A 24179-nucleotide genomic window follows, 5' to 3' on the forward strand; every position below is an offset into this window, starting at 1 on the left:
TGACTGAAGGAGGAGACGATTAAGAAGTGTTAGACCTTTTCACCAAACATTCTCATCATCGTAACGTTACTGTTATCTATATTTGTCAAGATATGTTTCCACCTGGCAAATATGCAAAAAGTATTTCAAGGAATGCTCATTACGAAGTTGCTTTCAAAAACCCACGCGATCAATTGGGTTTCAAACATTTATTGTTACAAGCCTTTCCCATGGAATGGCAAGATATTATGCAGGTGTATTCTGAGGCAACTCAGCGACCCTACGGGTATATCACCCCGGATTTACATCCTGCTAGTAAGGATGTTCACCGTGTATTCAGTCATCTTTTGACACATGAAGGATGTATGCGAATGTATCCTAGAAAAGTGAAACTTTAAAACAGCCCTACACAATGGACAGAAATCATTTAGGAACAACCACCAGCAAGTACACATCGAGAAATCTTATAGTGCGTGTGTGTGTGTGTGTCTGTGTGTGTGTGTGTGTGTGTGTGTGTGTGTGTGTGTGTGTGTGTGTGTGTGACCATGACTGATAATTCTCAGGATCTAGATGTCTTTGGCGAACCATTAGAAGAAGATGAAGAGTCTGAGAACACAGACGATGAAGACGATGATGATGTAGGTGAAGATGAAGACAAGGATGACGGTGACGATGATGATGATGACATTGTCAGTATGAATTCGTGATCATAATTGAAACAGGAAGTGAAAGGTGATATGAAAACAACTTTGGCTGAACAAGAAGAACAGGAAAAAGAGGGGGCATCCGAGTATGACAATTCGCTCTTACCTTTAGCTAGGCGTAAGTTGCGAAGGTTATACTTGCATCGTCTAAAGTGGTATAACCGTATTAAACAGGATGAAATACAAAGGCAAGTCATGCATACCGCTCGACGATTGATGAATGAAGACGGTATGGATTGGGAGGAGGCATTAGAGGCTGCCGTGGCCAGGAGAAAATTCCCATTGAATCGTCTGATCAACTAACCGTTATTGGATGAAAGTGATGATGATGATGATGATGGTGAAAAAGAAGATGAAATGAACGCTGTGTAACCACTGTAGTAGGGGGATAGTATGTGTGTATGTTTACGCGAAACAAAGACAAAATAAAATCATGTTGTAAACAGTTTTTTTTGTCGAATTTTATTTATGACCATACTAAGTTTAGAAATGTACCCCATCTGCTAACCATTATTAGAAACTTCTATCACATCATACTCTCCGGGTGTTACCTGCGACACCTCTGTTCGATTCTGTGTTCAATGGACCTGTCTTTGCAGACATGTGGTCTATAGTCATTTCTGGTAGTAAAGGAGGGTGCTGGGATTTTCTCTTTTTAGCTTATAAGGACGAGTTCTCTTTGCTCGCTGCTTTCTCTTCTTTTCAAAGACTCTACATGAGAGGGAAATTATACATTTTAGTATATTTTATATTTCCGCGATAATTGTCTTAAACGCTCAGACTTACTTGTTATCTTTAGTAAACTTCCATAGGTGATCTGGACGAATCACTGTCCTTCCACATTCTCCATTATCAAAACACTTCATACGCGAAGGAGTACAGCTCACGTTATGTCTCCAATAAATTTCTCTTCTCTCTCACGAATTGGCGATAGCATTTTTTTCTCAATAAAAATGTTTACTTTAGCTCAAATCTTAATTAAAAAATAAACTGTAACGCGCGAGGTGTGATCACTAGCAGTGACGAAAGTGTTTTAAATTCTATACAAAATTCCGCAAGTGAGGAAAATAACAACGATACATCGACGCAATTCAAATTATCAGCAAAAAAAATCGAACGAAAACGGTATTCAAAAAACGCATCACCATGCTCATGAACATACCCATTTCTCGGGGAAAATGAACCATAGAGCATGGTTATCTGTCTATCAAATTTTAATCGAGTCATAGCATCTTTACGTGTTTTACGCGACAGGAGCAGGAAAGAGGAAGAGAGATTTATTAGTGGTAATGTCTTACCGTGAGTGTATGAGTGCCACGAACTGAGTAAAGTTGAGGAATACAATGACTAGAACGAGGCTGACCCCAGGCAGTGCCTAATACCTGGGCTAATCCGCATCCTTAAATAGATGAACAAAATCAAGAGGTTGGAACAAGTTCACTGTTTTTCGAGAAGTTGACCAACATTACTTTATTCCACTCACACTTCACTCAGATGTAGGACATCGGACAAAAACGTATCGGTAACGTTCCGGTGACGATACAATGACCCAGGTTCGAATCCTGGTCGCATCACATTTTTTTTTTATCTATCTTCTATTTGATTTTTCTTTTTTATTTAATTATTTATTTTCATCTCGTTTTCCGCAAAAGTCAAAACGTACCGATGACGTTTTTAAGATCCCAGGTTCGAATCCTGGTCGCACCAATTATTTTTTCTTTTTTCTTTTTTTTCTTTCTTCTTTTTTAATAATTTAATTATTTTATTTATTTCTGAAAAATATAAACGTAACGGTGACGGTTTTTTAACTTGAAACGCACTAAAAAACAACTCTATCACCATCGCGCATGCGTATAACTTATTCGAGCATGCGCAGAACTTAAATTAAATAAATTACGCATGCACACTTATACATTTTCATTCATACGCATGCGTAAAGTTTTTGAGCATGCGCAGACACTTTTTGTCTTTTCGTCACCTACTAATTTGAAATTGTTTAAAAACAGAAGTGAATTAAACTCATACGACCAAAAATCCTTTTAAAAGTGACATCCAAGCATCGGTACACAGAAACTGGTATTTTACGATACGATGTGGCGGTGTTTATAAATTCTTATCAATACATCATACATGTAGCAGACTTTTTAAACTGAAGCCTCGATAGTTGCATAACATCGCTCAATACGTTGCATCGTTACATAATTTAATGGGTGAGAGATTAGAGGGGTTCAATTTACAGAAAAATCCGTCTCTTACGAATATGAAATTGTTTATTAGACAGAAGGGCATTATAATTATACCGACAAAAATCCTTTGAAGAGTGGTATCTAAACGTTTGTTTACAGGACCTCAGTATTTTTCGAGATTAATAGTAAAGTGGTTTTTATCAATTGTTATCGATACATCATTCATGTAGCTACATTTTTGCCAAATTTATAGAGCCACGAACGTGACCAGCTAGGCAGACATTACACAACTGATTTTCTGATCCGACACGAACTTTGTGCGCAACTTAAAAGTAATGAAAGTGCGTTGCACCCACATTAGCTCAAGGTCAATCTCAAATTCGTACTAGAGGGATTTCCGTTTAATAATACAACTGTCATCCATTTGGAATCAATTCTTTTTTCATCTCTTATCTGAGCTCCGCATAGTATTATCGGTATCGTACGGTCAGATAAAGTCTATTTGGGTCTCTCAATTTGGGTGCAATATATGCAACCTAAAACTAATGGAAATGCATCACACGTACAGAAAAACGACTCTTGCTTCAGCGGGGAAGGAGCGGAGGGGGGAGGGGTGGGGCATTTAAGAGGCCATGAAATGCAATGTCCGGAGACTGCAAATGACTCACTTTGATACCTTTCTGATTTTTTTTTGAGTCTTGCGCTTCCTGGTGCTCGAGTTATAGAAACCAAAAAGAAAAGAATTTACCGGCCCTCAACCCACATTACGTAACAACGCAACATATTATGTAAATGTGATATACCTATCGACGCCGCAGTTTTAAAAATGTTAATAACTGTATGATGTAATGATTAAAGTTGATAAAAATCGCCTTACCATATCGAAAAATGCTGAGGTCCCGTAAATAAAGGTTTAGATACCACTTTTCAAAATATTGTTTTCGCCATAATTATAATTACCTTCTGTCTAACAAACAATTTCAAATTCTTGCATGACGGATTTTTCTATTAATTGAAACGCTGTAATCCAGTTTTGTATAAATTTTTAATCTATATCTCGTCAGGGCTCCGCACGGAATTTTTCGGTTCCCGCCCTACATTATGTCACTACGCAGCATATTTAACAATTATTTCACTAGCGCGCGTTGGATATGAGATGATAGATCGCCAAAGAGCTTCGTAGCGCCGAGTTGGTTATAATCATCTCATATCCAACAAGAGCGAGTGGAAAAATTGTTTTATTAAAAAAACGCTTCCAAGATATTAGACAAATCTTCTGGACTTTATTTTGTAAGAAGAAACCGGATGTCACAATGTACAGATATTAGATTATGGTATATTGGCTCCTATACTATAATGGCTAAACCAATAAAAAGTCTTGAATTGCATTATCCAATTATTCAGTTTTTAATAATATGCATTGTTATTTAACTATCGACGATTTCGTTTAAAAAGTCTGCTACATATATGATGCATTTATAAGAATTGACAAAAACCGCCTTGTCGTATCGCACAATACCAGGTCTTGGAAACAAAGGTTTAGGTACCATTTATCAAAGGATTTTTCTCGGTATAAGTCTAACACCCTTCTGTCTGAAACGCTGAAATTGAAACGCTGAAATTGAAAAACTTTAATCCAGTTTGGTTTAAATTCTTAAATTAGATCTTGTCCTGGCTCCGCACGATACTATTGGTATTGCCCAATTAGATTAAGTATATTTTAGTCTCTCCATTTCGGTGCGACTTTTTTCTCCGATCTATCATCAGGGCTCTGCTGCAAACTCCAGAGTATCTCGGGGGGGGGGACTTGAGGGATGGGAGAGGGGTTAGAGGGTAGTAGGGCCTTTATGGGGCTTTGAAACGCAATGTCCCGAGACAACAAATGACCCACTTTGATACCTTCCTGATTTTCGTTTGGTTATGCGCTTTCTGGTGCTCCACTTAGAGAAACCAAAACCACTTCAATTCACCGCTATCTACCTCAGCACGGAGGATTCCCCGAAAAGCATTTACCAGCTCCCACCCCACGTTATGTAATTACGGAGCATATTATGCAATGTTATGTAACAATCGAAGCTTTAGTTTAAAAAGTCTGCTACTTGTGTGATGTATTGATAGGAATTGACAAAAACTGCCTTAATACTAGTTCCTTTATACCGAGGTTTAGATATCACTTTTTAAAGGATTTTGATACACTTCTGTTTTATAAACAACAACCTATTTCATAACAATTTTAAATTCGCAGCAGACGGATTTCTGTGAATTGTACCTGTGTAATCCAGTATCGAATAATCTCTTTATTCATCTCCTGTCTGGGCCTCGCACGATATAATTGATATTGTGCAGTCATGTTAAGTATATTTTGGTTTCTCCGTTTGGCATGCGTGCTATTTTGTTTTCGCGATCTTTAATCAGGGCTCTTGTGAATACTTCAGAAATTTCCAAGGGTTGTGGGAACGGGCTGGGGCCTTTACAGGGCTATGAAATGCAATGTCTTGAGGCTACAAATGACTCACTTTCATCCCTTTCTGATTTTGTTTGGTCTTGTGTCATGTGGCACTCGACGTAAAGGAACCAAAACCACTAAAATGCGCCGGTTTATCCCTCAGGACCTTTATGGGGCTATGAAATACAATGTCTCGTGAGGTTTTGATTCCTGAAAGAGAGACTACGTGGAATATAACTTCGTAGTATTGCTTAGGCTTAAAATGGTAAAAAGAGGGATTATAACAAAGCATGCTTGCCCTATCTAGGTCCTATTGAACCGCTATGAATAAAATCTTTATTTACGCACGCTTGTACTTAAACAAGTTAACGTGGGCTTTTCTTTTTTACCTGGCTGCAGAGATGCTGTGCTGATAAGCTGCAGTACAGTTTTCGTTCTCTTTGAAATATGGAAGAAACCAGCGAACGACTGCCCAATTTTTCTATCTGCATTGACCTTTTAGGTCCTGACCCAACAAGCAGCAAAAACAAAGCCAAAAAAACTCAGCAAGCGCAGCGTGAACATTCTTTTGAACAATTAAGTCCCTTGACAACTTCGTCTCCGGGTCTTTTATTTTTAAATTTTTTATAGTGACACATAAGTTCAGTTAGCTTTGATTTTTTCTATTTCTCCCGTTATTTTTGAGCTTTCCATTCACAGTTATCGGTTAACTGGATCAAATTCTCTCGCTCAAACCCAAGTCTAAAACGTGGCGTGTTTTTGACCAGTCAATAGGGTCGTTCTTTACTTTTTTGTGCATTGTGAAAAGTTTGTACTCTATCACAATAAAAATCTTCTTCGCGCAGATCCTTGCTGTTTTGAAAGAATTTGTTCATGCCTTTAGCTGTGCGTATATGGAGTTATAGATGAACGCGGGAAGTTTGGACAGCCCTCAAAAAGCTAGCTTAGCTTAAAAAAAAAAAACTACTGTGGGCTGCGCCTTAAGCTATCCTTACACATTTTTCGTACTCTCCAAACTATAATATATAACAATGTCTAATTCTAAGGTCTTAACAAAAAGCCGTAGTAACCTTAGAGATCCAGATAGCTTCCATCAGTGTAACTCGATATGGTAATATGATCGTAAGCGAAAAAACTGGAGCCTCAATTTTCTTTCTAACTATGAAGTGTAGTTGGTAAAGCGATGATTGCAAAAATCAGCGGCAAAATCTCAAAATCACTTTCCAATTTCAATCATCGCACTACCATTAATGAAATTGTTCTTTCCATCAGCAATCGGTTCGTTTTTCTTTACGGTATGAACCTTACTGAAATAGGTGAAATAAAATTAATCTTGTTCGCTATTGAACCTCATAAATTAAATTCGTATTTCTCCCAGGTAGCTGCTATATTCTTTTTAAGGGAAAGTAGGTTTACTCACACATATTTAGTGTCATGCTTTATTCAATAAAAGATGAAACGATATCTTTTGAATGGTTTGTGGCTCATTGTATGAACTATTGAAAGTCATAATATCATACGGTCATAACTGTCATAATATCATACGGTATTGGCTTTAACGAGAATCTCTTTTATCATATGTTTGGTACGGGGATGTGATATTCTTTCCGTCGCTTTGTTACATGCGTAGTCCTTTCTAGAAGAAAACTTTCGAATGAGGCTTTTGCATGGGAAGATACTTTTTTTCATACTCCCAATCTAAATTGAGATCTACTACACAGTTTTCAAAAAATAAACTTTTAATTTAAGGATTCAAGGGCGCGCTTTTGTTACCTCTTAAAATTTATTTGTGGGCAACGATCCTTGTAAATATGATTTCGGGCATAAAGCAGTTAATAATGGTACACTCATAAAAAAGAAAAAATTATGGGAGCTTGACATGATTTGCTCTTTATCTCGATGTGGCGTTGACTATGAGCTGGTAAAACTCCACAAGTCGTCTCCATTCTGACATCATCCTATGGATCATAAATGAGCCAGAGTACTGGATGACTTTAGCTGTCATTCATTTCGCCTAATCAGCTGTGACTGAAAAGTGGTATCTAAAAGTTTGTTTACAGGACCTCAGTATTTTTCGATATTAATAGTAAAGTGGTTTTTATCGATTGTTATTGATACATCATACATGTAGCTACATTTTTTAAAACTGCAGCGTCGATAAGCAAATGACATTTACATTATATGTTGCTTTGTTACGTAATGTGGGTTCAGAGCCGGTAAATTCTTGTAGCACAACATGCATGTAGCATACTTTTTTAACTAAAGCGTCGATATTTACGTAACATTGCATAATATGCTGAGTAATAACATAACGTAGGGTGCTGAGGCGAGAGTCGTTTTTCTGTACGAGCGGTGCATTTCCATTACGTTTAGGTTGCGCATATTGCACCCAAATTAAGAGACCAAAATAGAATTTATCTGACTGTGCGATACCGATAAGACCATGAGGAGCCCAGACAAAAGATGAAAGAGGAATTGATTCTAAACTGGATTACAGCTGTACTATTAATGGAAATCTGTCATGCACGAATTTGAGATTGACCTTGAGCTAAGGTGGGTGCGGTGCATTTCCAGTAGTTTTAAGTTGCGCCCAATGTTCGGTACCCAGAAAAGAAATCAATTGCGTTTTTTCTGCTTAAATGATCACGTTTGTGGTACTATAAATCTGGCGAAAGGTACAGGTTAGACATCAGTGAGCTTCACCTGTTACATATACTGCGTAGTTACGTAACGCGAAAGGTGCAGGTTAGACATCAGTTAGGTTCACATGTTATATACTGCGTAGTGACATAACGTGGGTTGACGCGCGGTAAATTCTTATAGTAGTATTTGCAGGTAGCACACGTTTTCAACTAAAGCGTCGATAGTTGCATAACATTGCATAATATGCTGCGTAGTTACATAACGTGGGTTGAGAGCCGGTAAATTCTTGTAGCAGGATTTACAAGTAGCACACTTTTTCAACTAAAGCGTCGATAGTTACGTAACATTGCATTTTATGCGGCGTAGTTACATAATATGAGGCGGGAGATTGCTATAAATTTGGCGAAAGGTGGTAGTCAGACATCAGTCAGCTTCTGACCTGCTAGACAGACCCGCCGAATCGAAGCGCCACTTGTTCGAAACGTTTGAGCCTCAGGAAAGAAAGATCTCAAGATGTCTCATTCAAAGCAAGTAAGTAAATTGCAACTCAGTCATTATTACCTTTTCTTTTTTCAATTCAATCAAGTGTTCAAACCTTTCTGTCACACCACACCATGTGATTCTAAAACAACTTGTGAACTATTTCAGGCTTAACTTGCTAAAATATTGAAACGTCAATTGAATCTCAGCTCTAAAGCAAAAGGTTCGGAAATATCGAAACGGATTGTCACCCGTCTTCGGTGTCATAACGGTCAATTTGGTCCGTTGACTGTTTGGTTTAATGTATGATAATGTTATACCTAATAAACTTGCGGCAAAGATAATCACAGCCACGGAGAGTTCTGTGTTATAGGCAGTTTCGATTCGATAAAGTTTTACACATTTTTTCTCAGTGTATAGCCAGTTTATCGCCGATACCATAAAGGTGACAAATGTGCCATGTTATGTAACTTTGAAAACATCATGTAAAGTTTTCTGGCGTAAAGCTTGAAACAGAGGAATGTTGAGCTTCAGCTCCACAACAGTTATTTGTTGTTTTTTTCTTTCCAATATTAAGGCCTTAGCCGATACCATGAAGATGACCTGGCTTATGGAAGGAAGCATCAATGGTCATGCATTTACCATCGAGGGAGAAGGCACTGGAAAACCTTACGAGTAAGTTTATGCGAGACAACGACCTGCATTTAAATTCACCTTTTGAGTAAATTCAGTGCTAGTCAGATAATCGGGGATTACCTGCTAACTCATTTGTTACCAACACAAACTTGAAAAATAAACCACATCTTGCAGACTTCCAATGGATGAGAATTTGATTATGTCAACTATGTTTCTTCTGCCCATTTGTAACATCTGGTTGCCTCAAAAAGGTAGATACATCAGGACTCTGTGACGTAATTCAGTTTTCTTCATAGTCAATTCCTACACTTAAAATTAACAATGTTCTTTAATCAGAAGTCATTGTAAAGAAATCGCTCGTGATGAAATTAAACAAATAAATCAAGTGTAGTTGCGGCGATTTCGCTTTTAAAGTAATACCATGACAAAAACCCTTTCCATCTGAATATTTCAGAGGCAAGCAAGCAGGAACATTCCGTGTTATAAAGGGCGGACCCCTTCCATTTGCCTTTGACTTAGTGGCACCGACCTTGAAGTATGGATTCAAGTGTTTTATGAAGTACCCTGCTGATATACCTGACTATTTCAAGCTGGCATTTCCCGAAGGTCTAAAATACGACAGAAAAATAACATTTGAAGATGGAGGATGTGCCACGGCCACTGTGGAAATGAGGTGAGCATTTCCTTATCAACTAACTGGTTATCAGCTTTCTAACTGGCAGACTGCACAGAAGTCTCTGATAAAAAAGGGAACGTTTCTCATCTGCTTGTGTTGATTTCGCTGTCGGGCTCTACGCATTTTATTTTTATTAATGATGAAAGAACGAAAGCATCGGAGAAAGATCCTCCTCCAAATAATCATTAACTGTTCTACAATTAATATCAATAATTTATAAAGCGCCAAAAAACTCTTGAGATATCTTCTATTTTATGGAGTCTTTGATATTTTTACCAGTCACTTCAACTTTCTCACATATTTTGCATCATTGCACAAAGATTTGATCGCGACGCGAGAAAGTGAACATTTATGACTGATTTTCATGTTTCTAAATTACATCACCGAAGATGAAACCAAAACTGCAGTAAATTGCGTAAACAGGTAAATTATTTTGTTTCCTTAAAGGAATAGGGCAAACCTTAGTTTTCAAAAGTAAACCTTAATTTTTGAGCTTGGAGATTTGGCATTCCGTGTTTATTCGCTTATCCTTGATTATGTTCGTTTCTTTAAGCCCTACTCTTGTTTACTCTTTTTGCTTCAGTCTCATTCCTTTTTCAACCTTTCTTCCACGTTAAAAGAACTAAAGATTTTTCTGCCGCAGTTGTTCGTTATGTATTACCTATTCTGTGTTCTGAAATACTTTCTACTTGGACAGCCTCAAAGGCAACACCCTTATGCACAAGACCAATTTTCAAGGAGGCAACTTTCCCATTGACGGTCCCGTCATGCAGAAAAGGACTCTTGGCTGGGAACCAACCTCAGAGAAAATGACTCCTTGTGATGGAATAATCAAGGGAGACACTATCATGTACCTGATGGTTGAAGGAGGCAAAACTCTGAAATGCCGATATGAAAACAATTACAGGTAGTTATACGGGTACATAGATTTACATATATCTAACTCATTCTTCGTGGACTTTCCTGAGCCCCTTAAAAAGTATTATTTTTTTAACTACGTTATAATGAGAATTGGAAAAGTTATCAAACGTGACAATAAATTTTCTCTGTATCTCCATATGGAAGAATGTAGCTGCTAGCTGTGAGAAATACGAATTTAATTCTTGAGGCTCAATGGTCAAGAAGATCATTTTTATTTCGCCTGTTTCAGTAAGGTTCATACTGCAAAGATAAAGGGACATTACTTTTGGAAAGAAGAACTCCATTAACGGTAGTGCGATAATTGAAATTGGAAAATGATTGTCTTGTGGTAATAGGACAAATTATAAAGAAAAGCAGTTTTGCTGAACGGTTTAAGTCACCGTCGAGATTTTGCCATCTAATTTTGCAATCACTGCTTTAGCAACTACACTTCATAGTTACAGAGGAAACCGAGGCTCCAGTTTGTTCGCTTACGATTCCATCACGATGTTAACTTACACTGATGGAAACTATCTGGATCTCCGAGGTTACTAAGGCTTTTAAGACCTTGGAATTAGACGATAAATCAATTTCTTTTACTTTTATACCTCATATTTTAGGACGGAACGTCACGAGTTATCCTTGATCTTTTACTCCTCAGGGCCAACAAGCCAGTTCAGATGCCACCGAGCCATTTTGTGGATCTTCGTCTTACCAGAACCAACCTTGATAAGGAAGGACTGGCGTTTAAACTTGAAGAACATGCTGTGGCAAGAGTCCTCGAGGTTTGAACATTGCAAGGAGTCAAAACCGATGTGGACAAAAAAACCACATGGCATGTATCTAATTACATGTATTTTGACAAGTAATTCATTGGAATATTCACAGATTATTGAATAAAATCTGGGCAAACAATGTGTCTTTCCTTGTGCTGAGTTACACAAACGAAATAACTGGGTCAATCATGGGACAAGAGTTACTAGTTTCTTTGCTGATTACATATTTGAAGTATCATCGTGGTCTCAAATAGGCTAAATGTCCGGCTATCGCAAAAATTATTACAGAATTTCCACCAACAGGTTCTCTCAATCTTCTGTAATCCTGCGGATCAATTCGTTAAGCCCATAACTTTTGACATTTTTTCTCACTGTTAACTTCTTAGTTGCACAAGATACATGGGTAGGAAATTTTATAAAAAGAGCTTTCTTGGTGGGAAAAATATGCATGATTTGAATTTGCAACCTGTTAGCAAACTATATGCCTAGGTTCTTGTGGGACAGATCACCGAAAAAAACGGCTTTTCTATTGCAGAAACCTGCCCTTGCTAAGCTGAAATAGATCAAGAGTTGTTGGTATCACAACTGTAGGCTCAGAACAGCCTTGTTTTTACTTTTCGGGTACAGATAGACAAACAACTGTCAAACCACTAAATAGTAACATTGCAAACAGTATCGAGCAGTGTTTAGAACCCAAGACACTGAATACCAAACCCTGCCACCTCCCATTTAAATTTTAACAGCAATCAAGTAGCTTTGTTAAAGAGCTGACATGTCCAGAAGACTTCCAAAGACAGTTTCTCAGGGAATTCTGAGGAATTCCTCATCCTCATCACTAAAAATTTATTACTACAAGCCTTTCCGATGACATGGCAGAATATTATGCAAGTGTATTCTCAAGCAACTCAACTTCCTTTTGGATATATCACCCTGGATTTACACCCAGCTAGTGATGATACCAGACGATTATTCAGTCATCTTTTAAGACACGAAGCAGGATATATGCGGATTTATACTGAAAGATCAGATAATGAACCTAGCATTGATCTGCTTAAAACGTATATCGATCGTTTCATTGATCATTGAACACAAAAACATGCTCATGTCTTTTATTGTTTATATTCTAGCAATTGTGAATTTTAACAAGGCATACCATTTCTACAAGCCGCAACTACATAGGTTGCACATAGGTTTACTCACACATATTTAGTGTCATGCTCTATTCAATAAAAGATGAAACGATATCTTTTGAGTGGTTTGTAGCTCAATATATGAACTATTGAAAGTCATAAAATCATACGGTCATAACTGTCATAATATCATACGGTATTGGCTTTAACGAGAATCTCTTTTATCTTATGTTTGGTACAGGGATGTAATATTCTTTCCGTCGCTTTGCTACATGCGTAGTCCTTTCTAGAAGAAAACTTTCGAATGAAGTTTTTGCATGGGAAGATACTTTTTTTCATACTTCCAATCTAAATTGAGATCTACTACACAGTTTTCAGAAGCTAAACTTTTAATTTAAGGATTCAAGGGCGCGCTTTTGTTACCTCTTAAAACTTATTCGTGGGCAACGATCCTTGTAAATATGATTTCGGGCATAAAGCAGTTAATATTGGTACACTCATAAAAAGAAAAAATTATGGGAGCTTGACATGATTTGTTCTTTATCTCGATGTGGCGTTGACTATGACCTGGTAAAACTCCACAAGTAGTCTCCGTTCTGACATCTAGCTATGGATCATAAATGAGCCAGAGTACTGGATGACTTTAGCTGTCATAGATTTCGTCTTATCAGCTGTGACTGCGTTCGCCAATTCCATATTGCTAGTTACGATTTGGTACAATCCTTTGAGATCGCTTCGAGCTCCGCCATGATTATTGATGGCGAGTTTAAGCTCGGCGGATTTGATTGTGGGGCTGTGTGTAATCCCCATAGTGGCGTTGAGACATGTCTATCGATCTTTGCAACAAGTGGCACCATTACCGTCAATTGTGGAAACTATGGCATCATGCATTCTAGGCGCAAAACTCTTTGTCAGTAGCGCTACCATTGTTGCAATGTCAACAGCTTGTTTTTTACGCCATCAATAATCCCTTTCGATGCAAGACAAATATGACAAGAAAGAGAGTTTACTGGTTGATAATCTTGATATGGATAGTATCAGTCCTTATCTGCTTTCTTCCGGTGATAAACATTCCTGAAAAGACGTACATGCTCATTTATACGCACACTCACATTTCGCTACCAGCCTTGCTGCTCGTGATTATCTTCGTAAAAGGCTTCCGTTCCCTTTCGTGCCGACGCCGAGAACTTCTTCGAAGTACGAACACGTCTGCCAGAAACCACAAGCTCGCTTTGGAACGTAAACGGAACATGGCAGGGGTTGTGACGACAATCCTAATGATGTTTTACATCACTTACCTTCCACAGTTTATAATTTTTCATCTGGAAAACTTCTGCAGCCCTTGCCAGATCAGCGAAGATTCAATAGTATTCCATAAAATCAGCGTCGTTACCTCACGCTTTATATTTTTCAAATCGGCAGCCAATCCATTCGTTTACGCTTGGAGAATGCCGAGATATCGCCGGGCTTTGGCAAGCTGCTGGAAAGCTATCCGAGATAAACTAAAGTTTGGCTCGCTGTTAGCGACTTGACTCATTTTTCTTTATTCAACAAATAAGCAACAAGTGACATAAGGAGGGGAGAAACTGGACGCGCGTTTGTTATGCGATAATGTTAGAGTTTTGTTACCGTGTTTTGGTATTGTCACGTTACTTTTTTGCTACGTCAGGTGTTTTCTTCGTTGGAAACTCACTGGACTAGAACAGAAGGATTTAATATGGGAAATCACATGAACGGGAAAATGTTAAAAATACTAGAAAGAAGCAGACTTTTATTAATAAACTGACAGTAAACTTTGAGGAATAAACTCCTTTAAAATTATGAAAAGAGTTTTATGAGAAAGTTCCTTTGAGGTTCCGAGAAAATTTTGAAAACCGTTCTTCATCTTTGGAGCGTTTTTCAGGTCTAAAATGTAGTCAAGTTGTGAAACAAATGCCCCAATGGAACTCCCATTAGGCAAATAACTGTTATGTTGAGCAGCCAAAACAGCAGAAGGCCAAACAAAAGCTTGTTTATTTCAAACGTTAACAGTAAAACAATTAATTGTGGTCTACGTTTGTGAATATATGAAAATCATATCGTATGTGAACTGCGGTTAAAGAAATTAGTATGCGAGCGATCTTCGCAGACTACTTAAGTAGAAGTGAAAATGAGGCCTGAAAAAAAACTCGGGCCTGTACGGGATTCGAACCCATGACTTCTGCGATACCGTTGTATAAGTCTTTGAATTAGCATGTATGTATATTGGGCTCGGAACAAATTGACTTCTATACAACGCTTCATATTAATGATAAATTAAATAACTTTTCGAAGCGTTATATCATTTTCAGCCTTGAAGGATTGTTTTTTCAATATGTCATCAGCAATTGATAACATGTAGGTTATTTAAAAAAAAAGTAAAAAAAAAAACAAACAAACATAAAAAAAAATAAATATTGTGGCGTTGCGCTTCATTGAGTCGGTTACCTGATTTCACGCGACAAAATGAATGCACTTTTTTTTCTCCGGAAGTCCATCCATTCGGAGGAACACGAACTTTTTTTTTTTTAGTCCAGTACATGACCAAACCTACAGCCAACCGATAAAAAAATATTTTTGAATGTCTATCAGGTTTCTGCTTTGTCGTTTCATTATAACTTTGAAGTGGAACTTAGCCCATTTTGACCAAAATATTCTATGAATCAAGCGAAAATGAGATGAAAGCGGTTTTAATTTTTTTCTTCCAGAGAAAATTAAGCTAATGATGGTTTCCTTCATAACTTAAAGTGGAATTAGCAAACGAAGTTCAAATCAATACCTTGTCCATTCCTCTCCATCATGTATTGAAAATGCATTTGCTGTCATTTTACAATGTAGCTTAAGGAGAATTAAAGGACAAAGACCGGGCCAACATTATTCCTCATCTTGTTCTTCCGTTGAAACGGCTTGGGTCAATTTTGTTAACGAATGAAGGTCAATGGAGTGATGTTCCTCGTCATACCCTACGAAAGGATAGAAAATTCTTGGGTTGTCCTGTTATCGTATATTTTACGTAGAATTAACGAACGAAGATCAATGATTTTCCTCGTCATGTCCATCCGATGTTCGCAGAGAGAATATTCCGGCTGTCCTTCACATACGCCGGCATAACAAGTACATTAATGGACGAAGGTCAATGATCTTCCTCATATTTTGCATCCGTTTTACGCAACTCTAAGCTTCAGTTTCCCTCCTCAAGTAATAGCTAAAGTAAAATTAAACGATTGCTTTGTCCTTTTACGATGTAACTCTCGTGGAATTAACGAACAAAGGTCAATGATGTCAGTTGCTCGTCATGTCCATCCATTTTACGCAACTCCAAGCATCAGTTGTCCTCATTTAGCCTTATAACCAAAGTATTATTAACTTTATACGGGTTCTTTTCTTCCAAAAGTGAACTGAAAAAGAGTTTGATGACCTATTTTCCGACATCACATTTATTGCCGGATTTAGAAGGAACGTCATTGAATGGAAGGCTAACAAAGGAACTTGCAAACTACCTAAGGCTATTCGTGACTGGCTCGTCTCTATGATTTATTCATTTCTAAGGAACTTTGCATGACGACATTTTATGCTGAAATGAAGGATTAAGGAGGAAATTATTTCAAAGTTTATGGGTTTATTCGCTGAGTGACGGTCAAGTTAAAAGCTAGCAAGAAACTGCCGCATCAAAACTTTTTTACAAACTCCCCAAGTGAAAGGTGAAACGGTTATCTTTCCGTTCCCGTTATTTGTGTAAAACTTCGAGCTATGATTCCCCGAAATGCTTCAGATCCAAGCTACGACTTTTATTTGTCAGTAATCGATGATCCAAATTACTGGTTGACTTTAACTGTTGTAGGAAACAATTTTTCTACCGTCATCATCCTCACGAATGCCTTTCTGCTGTTTACAATTTACCAAGATCCGCGCAAGTCCCTACGCTCGCCTTCGTCACTTCTGATCGCAAATTTAAGCGCGTCAGATTTACTGATGGGATTAGGTGTTCTTCTGGTAGCTGTACGAGACACCTATCGGTATGAACAACTCCACATGCCTTATGTTGGTATCATAAAGGTAGTTACGTATGAGGCACGATCCTCGCAGTAGATAGCGCTATTTATGCAATAGCGAAAATCAGACCTGAAAAAAATCAGGCCTGTACGGGATTCGAACCACTGACCTCTGCGATACTAGTGCAGCGCTCTACCAATTGAGCTAACAAGCCAACTGGGAGCAGGCCGTTAAGTTGATTCGTAATAAACCCGTGAAAGTGATAAATGAGATAGAATAAATATATGAAGTTCATATATTTTGAACTGCGGTATTAGATACGTATGAGGCACGATCCTCGCAGTAAAGCACTATTTAAGCAATAGTGAAAAGCAGACCTGAAAAAAATTCAGAAAGAAGCGTAACAGTCGCTCGAGGCGATAGCCGAGAGCGACTTTAGCTTCTTGAGTGCTTTGCAAACCTCCCAAGTGCATCCATAACTCCATAGTGTACGCTGTGGTGTTTATCATTTGTTTTATAACATAAATTGATACATTGTAGCTAAAGAGTTCCCTTTTATTTAACAAATCTTCCGTGACCAGAAAAAAACAAGCGCGCGCGGAAAATAGTCTTTGCATTTGCTCACGTCAGCAGCGTACCATGGGCAAATGGGAAATACCATGGGCAATTTGCCATGGGCAAATGGGGGACGCTAAATTGACCAATCAGAGCGCACGCTTTACTTTGGTTATGTGATAAAACTATGTGTGATGAACAGTCACCCTTAAAATATGCGGCAGATTCCACGTGAAAAAAATCATTCTAATGTTTGGGCCCAAGAGACTCTAAGGTAAAAATGTTGAATGAAGAAATATCAGCTGCCAGCCTTGGACTCCTCAAGACCGGGATGTGCAGACTTCATTTAAGAAACATCCTTGAAGGCTGTGGTAGCTTTTTCCGATGAATTATGTACTAATCGTATGATTATGTACATAATCATATATGTACTAATCGTATAATTATGTATGAAGGATGTACTAATCGTTTTAATCAATCCATATACATATATTAGTGGGTAGCTTTAGTTATCAGTGATAGGTGTTCCCTATCAACAGGGGTTTTCTTTCTTCTTTTCAAGATACCATTAGGATAGTAAATATTATTTTCCTGAGGTAAGTCACTCGCTGAACCAATTTGAAAGCTCATTTAATACATACATGCATTTTCGCCATTTGTTTTATTTTTTTTGCCATCCGGGCTGTGAGCAGAACGAAAGGGACCGTCGAACGCTGCAGAAGAAGAACTGGAACTCTCTCGCTTTCGATTCAAAGATGGATACCCATTCAAGAACCAGAAAACCCTCTGTCAGTTCGTAGAGAAAGTGTCCTAAGTGCACCACTGAAGTGAAAGACTGGAGACTATTCAGAAACCATCTTTGAGGTGCCTGAAAAATGAAAAATATATCTCCACTCCTTTACCAAGTTTAGGTTAAGCGTGGAAACGTCCTTAGTAAATCAGATTTCCTCTTCTTGCCATGCATTATCAATCATTAACGCTGGAATAGGTTTTGATACTTTTAACTGTTTTACTTTGAACTTTATTGTTCAGAAACCAATTACATCATGATATTAAATTTTTTCATGCTATCGCAATTGTACCAAAGGAACAAGGAAAGGAGGAAGAAACGTGAAGAACTATTAGTAAAAGTCACGCCACAAGGAAATGGTAGAGGAGTAAAGTTCCTTTGTAGTTTAAAATGTTTTACCAGTGAGAAAAAAAAAAGCGCACTCAGTTGAGCTACAGTAATGCCTACAAATATCAAACCAAGCGCTTTGAAATGAACGATTATAGTTTACAATCCAGAGAATGAACGAAGTAACAGACCTTGCCCGGACACTATATAGTTATTTGCGATAAACAGCCGCTATGCGCAAGAGAAACTTCCTGCCCAACACGATTACACAGAGAAAAAAATTAAATCAAATGATTGAGCTCAAGACTCTGAGGCAAAATATCAAATGAATAAATATCGATCAGTTACTCCTTGAAACAATTTGAAACCTCGGTAATCGAGAATTAAGCGTGCTTGTGTTTTCGCTATATGGCTTTTTTTTCCTATTAAGGCAGAACGAAGGGGACTGTCACACTTTACAGAAGAAGGACTGGAAGCATCCCCGCCGCGTCAAAGATGAATGCCCATTCAAGAAACAGGAAACCATGTGTCAATTTGTAGACAAACTGGCTCAAGTGCGCCATTAAGGCTCAAAATTGGAGAACATCCGGAACCATCTTTGAGGTTCCTGGAATATAAGTAATATTTCTCCACCCTTTACCAAGATTAAGGAAAGCTTCTACACCGTCAATGATTAATCAGATTTCCTGTACTTGACATCATCAATCATTATCGCTGGAATGGAGCAGCCAACAAAAAAGACATTAAAGGTAATTCACCTGTTTCATCAAAAACTGATAAATTAATGGCGAGAGGAAAATGATATTTTTGTTTATTCACTGTTTTGTTTCCAATGAAATATTTGAATCCTTATTCATAAAGCCTTATTCAACTGAAATTTTTGACCCGGCTAGAGTAAAACTGTAGCTGTTTGCGGGTTAGCAATAGGTGCTTTAGATTTTTTAGTTGTCTAAGTTACGCGGGAAATAAACCAAGCCAACGAAATCCAGAAGAACTAATTAAAAAAAAAAAGATAGATAAAGAGAAATCCCGAGACTCATTCGAAAGGAAATGAGAGTATTATCGTTGATATTAACAATCGTCCAAAAGAGTCAACGTACGTAATGTTAATGGCATACCTCTGAATGAGTGCAGAGACTCAATTCTAAAGTAAGTAATCTTTATGCAGCTATCATAATTCTCTGTAGACTGTAAATTTTTGATGTCTAAATCTGGTGAGTGATATGAGTGTCAATATCACTACTGATGTTATAATCATTATCATCATCATTTTTATTGGTGCCGTTGTTGTTGTTGCTCAAGTTCTTGTTCTTTACATTGCTTTGAATTTGTATTTAAAGGGAGTGATCTCAACTGGATTTGTGCAGTTGCCATATACCATGTCAAATTAAACGTTCAAATGCTGGCAAACTTTTACCAAAAGAACAAGGAAGGAAGGAAGAAGCATGAAGAACTATTAGTAAGAGCAATGCCTGAGGTACTATTAGAGGAGTGAAGTTCCTCTAACAGTTTCAATAAATTTGGCAGTTAGGAAAAAAGAGCGCACTCGGTTGAGCTGCAGTAACACCCACAAATATCAAACCAACCGCTTCCAATGAACGATTCTAATCCGGCTTTATCCAGAGGATGAACAGACTTTGCCCAAAGAACCATTCAACAAAATCAGGAATTAAAAGAAAAACACAAACCCAAGAAGAACCAGAAAGATTAATCTCGCTCTCCAAAAGATAAAATGACTTTTTTATCCGCAACTTTTATGTTACTACTTGGCAGAGGATAACTTTAGAACTCATAACTTTATCTTTTTGTTCCTTTCTGTAATTCAAAGTATATAATTCTTACTTTTACATTTTCAAAATTTAGTTATGTTTTATTTTTTAATGTTATATTCCATTGTGTTGTGTTTACTTTTTATTAAGGCGACATACATGCACCCTATGATCCGCACGTTTCAGTGCCGCAGGTCACGCAGTAGCTACGTTTCCAGCATCTGTATCGTTATCCTTCCTGCGGACCTCTGTAATGCCCCTGGACGTGCTCGAGTTACCCCAATGTCCTCCAATTTGTTAATTAGGGACTTTAAGTAAACCAGTACGGTGACGGCAACGAGGCGGCAAAACGATAGATCTAATGGGCAGAGCAATAGCTCAGCACGTGCGTTTTAGAAGACCTTTTTACCGTCTTAGCCGTCCTTTGCAAAACAACGACGTGAAATCACCAAAATGTGCGTCGTCTGCGAATGGAGACCGGGACGGCAAATTATTTTTATCTCCATTTTGAATTCAACGCTGCTTATATACGTTGTGCTAAAGTTGAGGTATGGCGCCGTAAGAGACGGTAAACACATGCAGCCAATTTCGAAATTCAAATAGGAAGTAGAAATTCATTTTTAAATCGACGTCTTCTTTTGCGTTGCCGTCTTGACTGCTTAAGGTCTCTCATGTGACGTAATGGTCGCCCGTTTACTGTGCTATAGATTTTTGAGTAAAGTTAGAATAAAATTTAAGACGCGGTCTCTCAGTTAAAGAAGTCCAAGGGGCAGCGTCTTTCCATCTACCACTAGCTTTCGCCTTTCAGCGCGTAGCTTATGATCCGTAACGCTACAAGCACACCTTGGCCAATGACGGTTCTCATTCCACCAGCCTTAAGTTGCAAAGTAAAATACTTTTTTCAGAATTTACCGAGAGAACACCCACGTCGAAACTTAGATTTGGCTAAGTCTTGAAGACGAATTGGAAATTCAATAAAACGCGTCATCGCAAAAATAGAGATATAAACACTAAACCAAGAAAATTTGGGTGGAGAAGACTGATAAAAGAGGGTATGTGGTGACAAGGAGACTGGTTTACCACCCATTTAAAATATTTGTCATTTCAATTCGGGAGTCCTTGTCGCAAGCCACAGCCAAATAGGAGGATCTGAAAGACCTTGAAACTGTGTGGCAGATGCCAACGAGCTGCATTTTTGACGGTGAACACTTCAGTTGATTCCAGGCCGTCTGATTGTTGAGCTGAACAAGATTAAGACTTTGTATGCGATGCGATGTTCCAACCCGATATTTAAGACCAGTATAAGAAAAATTGACCTTTAAGACAATATAGACAACAATAGCAGTTGCTGGAAACTATGTAGATCGTGCACAGAATCATTTCATATCATTTCGTAGTAGGCATTATGATGCTGTTGTTACGGTAACTGATTACCGGCAGAAAGATAATAACCTCGCTATTTCCACGAAACACAATTTATTCAACTGTAAACGACGGGAGGTAACCTAACACGAGCTAGCGACTACTCTTGGAACAATCCAACTAAAATCAACTATGTACTTATCTACGCTTATCTGAACACAAGCAAAGTACTGTCCTTCTCTTTGGCGAAATCTCCTGAAGACTTCCTTCGACGTATCGCACTCCACGGCAAACAGCTCTGGACTTGACAGCAGAATGTCAGTCACATCTGAACGGGAAAATCCCTTCACTTGTCACTTGTCACACAATATCGCTTGTAGATCACAAACAGGGAACGAAGTCCCAAATCACAACAACCTGACTAGCGAGCTGCTTATATAAGCATCCGAAGAGAGTCTAGAAGTTTCCAAAAGTAACTATTTATAACCATTACAATAGTAACTATTTATAACTATTACAGTAAATTCTATTTTTAAACTGATGAGTCACAGTTCTAGAAAATTCTCGAAACAACACATTGCGTGACATTGACCTTGGCGAACTTTCTAGACAATTCCGATCCTTGTAACACTGTTAACAATTATTTAAAATTTACTTACTAATTTTTTGTACATTAGTTAATAGCTAGGGACTTTATTTAGGGGTCCCCATTTAGTTCATCTACAGATACAAACATTGACACAACTCATGTAGCCAGCTCACTAATATCCTTGTCACTTCACAGGTCCACGGAGGTAGATTCCTCGTCGTTGTAGAACTTATCAGAACTTTAAACGAGCATTAGCTATGTAGGTATTTTATTTCTAAAGCTTTTCTCTTTGGATTGGTTTATTTAGTTAGAGGGCAATCATTTAAATTACCGCACTTAAAGAAATTTCCACCCACTTGAAATAAATTGTAGTTATTAATGCTAAATCTATGACATAACAAAATATTGTAAAAGTCGCCAGCTTCGTGAATGAGCAGGTATTATGGCATTGTTCATCAGTTGTACGTCAATTCCTGCTTTAGACAAAAACCCATAGATATACCAAAAATGAAAAGTCGAAAACACAGACATGAAAAATTTCACTTTTCCTGAGTTGATGCGAGGTATACTTGATATTCGGTTTTAAACGCGTGATTTTGATCGATAGACACCGACAGAAATAACTGCTTTAGTAGACAAATCTTTACATGTAAGCGTTTAGATAAAGTAACTCGTTCATCCATAACTGAAGCGAAATCCTATTAAGATCAGTGATGCTATTCAGTTTGTGGAGAAAAGGTTCTCCTTGCGATCGATAAAGATTATGTAATCATTCATTACGCAATAATGACGAATATACTTTTAGCGTATAAACATAGATTAGTGTTCAATTGTAAATAAAATCACTCACGATAACGAAGAATAATGAAAACTTGCATTTTGTGGCCAACTGTGTTCTTGAATTGAATCTTCAGCAACGGCAACAGCGTCAGCAAAACGGACTTACACGGTGTATGTAAACTGGGCAGATACAGATTTATCTAAGTCAAGTAATTCATTTTAACTAAGATTATCATATTATGTAATCTTTGCATGAGGGTAGTAGGCAGCCCACAAGAACAAAGCGAATATTGATAAAGTCTAAGTTCTGTTTCCGGCTCATATAAAGAACGCACAGTTCCTTAATGGTTCATTGCTGCATCAAAAAAAGTTGGTTGGCCACCATTTATTAACTTGGTTTGAGCAAGAATGGTTTATATCATACCTGAGGCATAGCAGTCACCGTAGTCATAGAAAAAGAAAGGATCTAAAGAACATCTTTACACGAAAACTATTTTAGATATAGTTTTTTTTGGGGGGGGTAAAAATAACTTCGCATGGTTACCCTCTACGACGTCAATGATATCCATAATGAAATGGTAACACAACCGCCCGTTAGTCATAATTGGACACGAACTAGTTTGGACTTTAACATTACCGGAAAGCCTAAATCATTTAATTAATCACAGACAGACTAAAACAAAAAGCAATTGTGGATTTCCCATATTGTAGACATATTTTTGGTCTATTTATCTATTATTTGGACCTTTCAGAGCGTCTTAAGAGCGACATTCAGTAAATACCACGGATAGGTGTGCAAGATAGAAAAATCGAAATCTCTCAAACTTTGTCACATGACAACCCTTATGAAACTAGTTTAGAAAATGCAAGATTCGGTTTCTTGCGATTGATATTTTCCAAAAAAATAACTTTTTTCACCTTGAGAGAGGCCCTTAAACCACCATAAAATGTGCTTCGCATCCTCGAGTGGTGAAAAGAAACAGAATCAAATACCATGACTATTGCGATATAAGATGATTTTATGACCCTTCCTTTGTATGAAAACGCTGTTGTAATTTCAAAAGATTCCAATATGAATTTTTAATTTTTTTTCAAAATTACCCTCTAAAACAGTTTCATCGCGACTATCAATTTTGCCATTTTTGAACGGCGAAAAACCCTTCCTGGTACATGGCTTTCGTTGTGCAAATGCTATTTTAGAGAAAGAGCAATCCTTTTCCTTTCAATTTTTTAAATAAAGTTTTGGGGCAACTCAAACGGCAAGTTTTGAGAACTGAAAACATCAACTGTACTTGCGTGAAATTTACAACTTTTGAACTTGCGGTTGCAATGACGAATACAAGCAGTACAAGAGTGAACTTGGACAGCAGTTTAAATACTTCGAGAATTGGATCCTCTTCCACTAGTTAAAAAACTAAACAAACGGTTATGACTTCGTAG

At 37.7% G+C, this 24179-nt stretch overlaps 1 protein-coding gene, 2 long non-coding RNA genes and 1 pseudogene across 7 annotated transcripts in view; 3 read left to right on the forward strand and 1 right to left on the reverse strand.

Moving 5' to 3' along the window:
- Positions 1–4260, forward strand: part of LOC148743516 (uncharacterized) — a 9363-nt gene extending 5103 nt beyond the window's left edge. For 3 of the 5 annotated variants that reach the window (XR_015989474.1, XR_015989486.1, XR_015989494.1), the window contains one exon: positions 1–4260. This exon is cut by the window's left edge and continues 2987 nt beyond it. This is a non-coding gene — a long non-coding RNA (uncharacterized LOC148743516). The other 2 variants (XR_015989478.1, XR_015989476.1) reach the window with 1 other exon arrangement.
- A 4087-nt stretch (positions 4261–8347) lies between these two features.
- On the forward strand, positions 8348–11565 carry LOC148743517 (GFP-like fluorescent chromoprotein amFP486). Its single transcript, XM_088727363.1, has 4 exons — positions 8348–9113; positions 9529–9747; positions 10448–10657; positions 11312–11565. Exons 1-4 carry the CDS (start codon positions 8959–8961, stop codon positions 11439–11441), a joined length of 714 nt encoding a protein of 237 aa, XP_088583489.1. The 5' UTR covers positions 8348–8958; the 3' UTR covers positions 11442–11565.
- Positions 11566–12640: 1075 nt separating this feature from the next.
- LOC148743518 (uncharacterized) lies at positions 12641–14335 on the forward strand (annotated as a pseudogene).
- Positions 14336–14550: 215 nt separating this feature from the next.
- Positions 14551–23232, reverse strand: LOC148743519 (uncharacterized). Its single transcript, XR_015989510.1, has 2 exons — positions 22810–23232; positions 14551–17990 (listed from the first exon to the last, which is right to left on the reverse strand). It is a non-coding gene; the product is annotated as an uncharacterized LOC148743519 (long non-coding RNA).
- Between the last annotated feature and the right edge of the window lie 947 nt (positions 23233–24179).

Source organism: Stylophora pistillata, chromosome 1 (genome assembly GCF_964205215.1).
Source record: "Stylophora pistillata chromosome 1, jaStyPist1.2, whole genome shotgun sequence".
NCBI lineage: Eukaryota > Metazoa > Cnidaria > Anthozoa > Scleractinia > Pocilloporidae > Stylophora > Stylophora pistillata.

Bases quoted from the DNA above. Each gene is read 5' to 3' on its own strand.
- LOC148743517 (XM_088727363.1), top strand. From the start codon at position 8,959: ATGTTGAGCTTCAGCTCCACAACAGTTATTTGTTGTTTTTTTCTTTCC. The intron at 9,748-10,447 runs GTGAGCATTTCC...CTACTTGGACAG, and splicing joins ACGGCCACTGTGGAAATGAG to CCTCAAAGGCAACACCCTTA. The intron at 10,658-11,311 runs GTAGTTATACGG...TTTACTCCTCAG, and splicing joins CGATATGAAAACAATTACAG to GGCCAACAAGCCAGTTCAGA.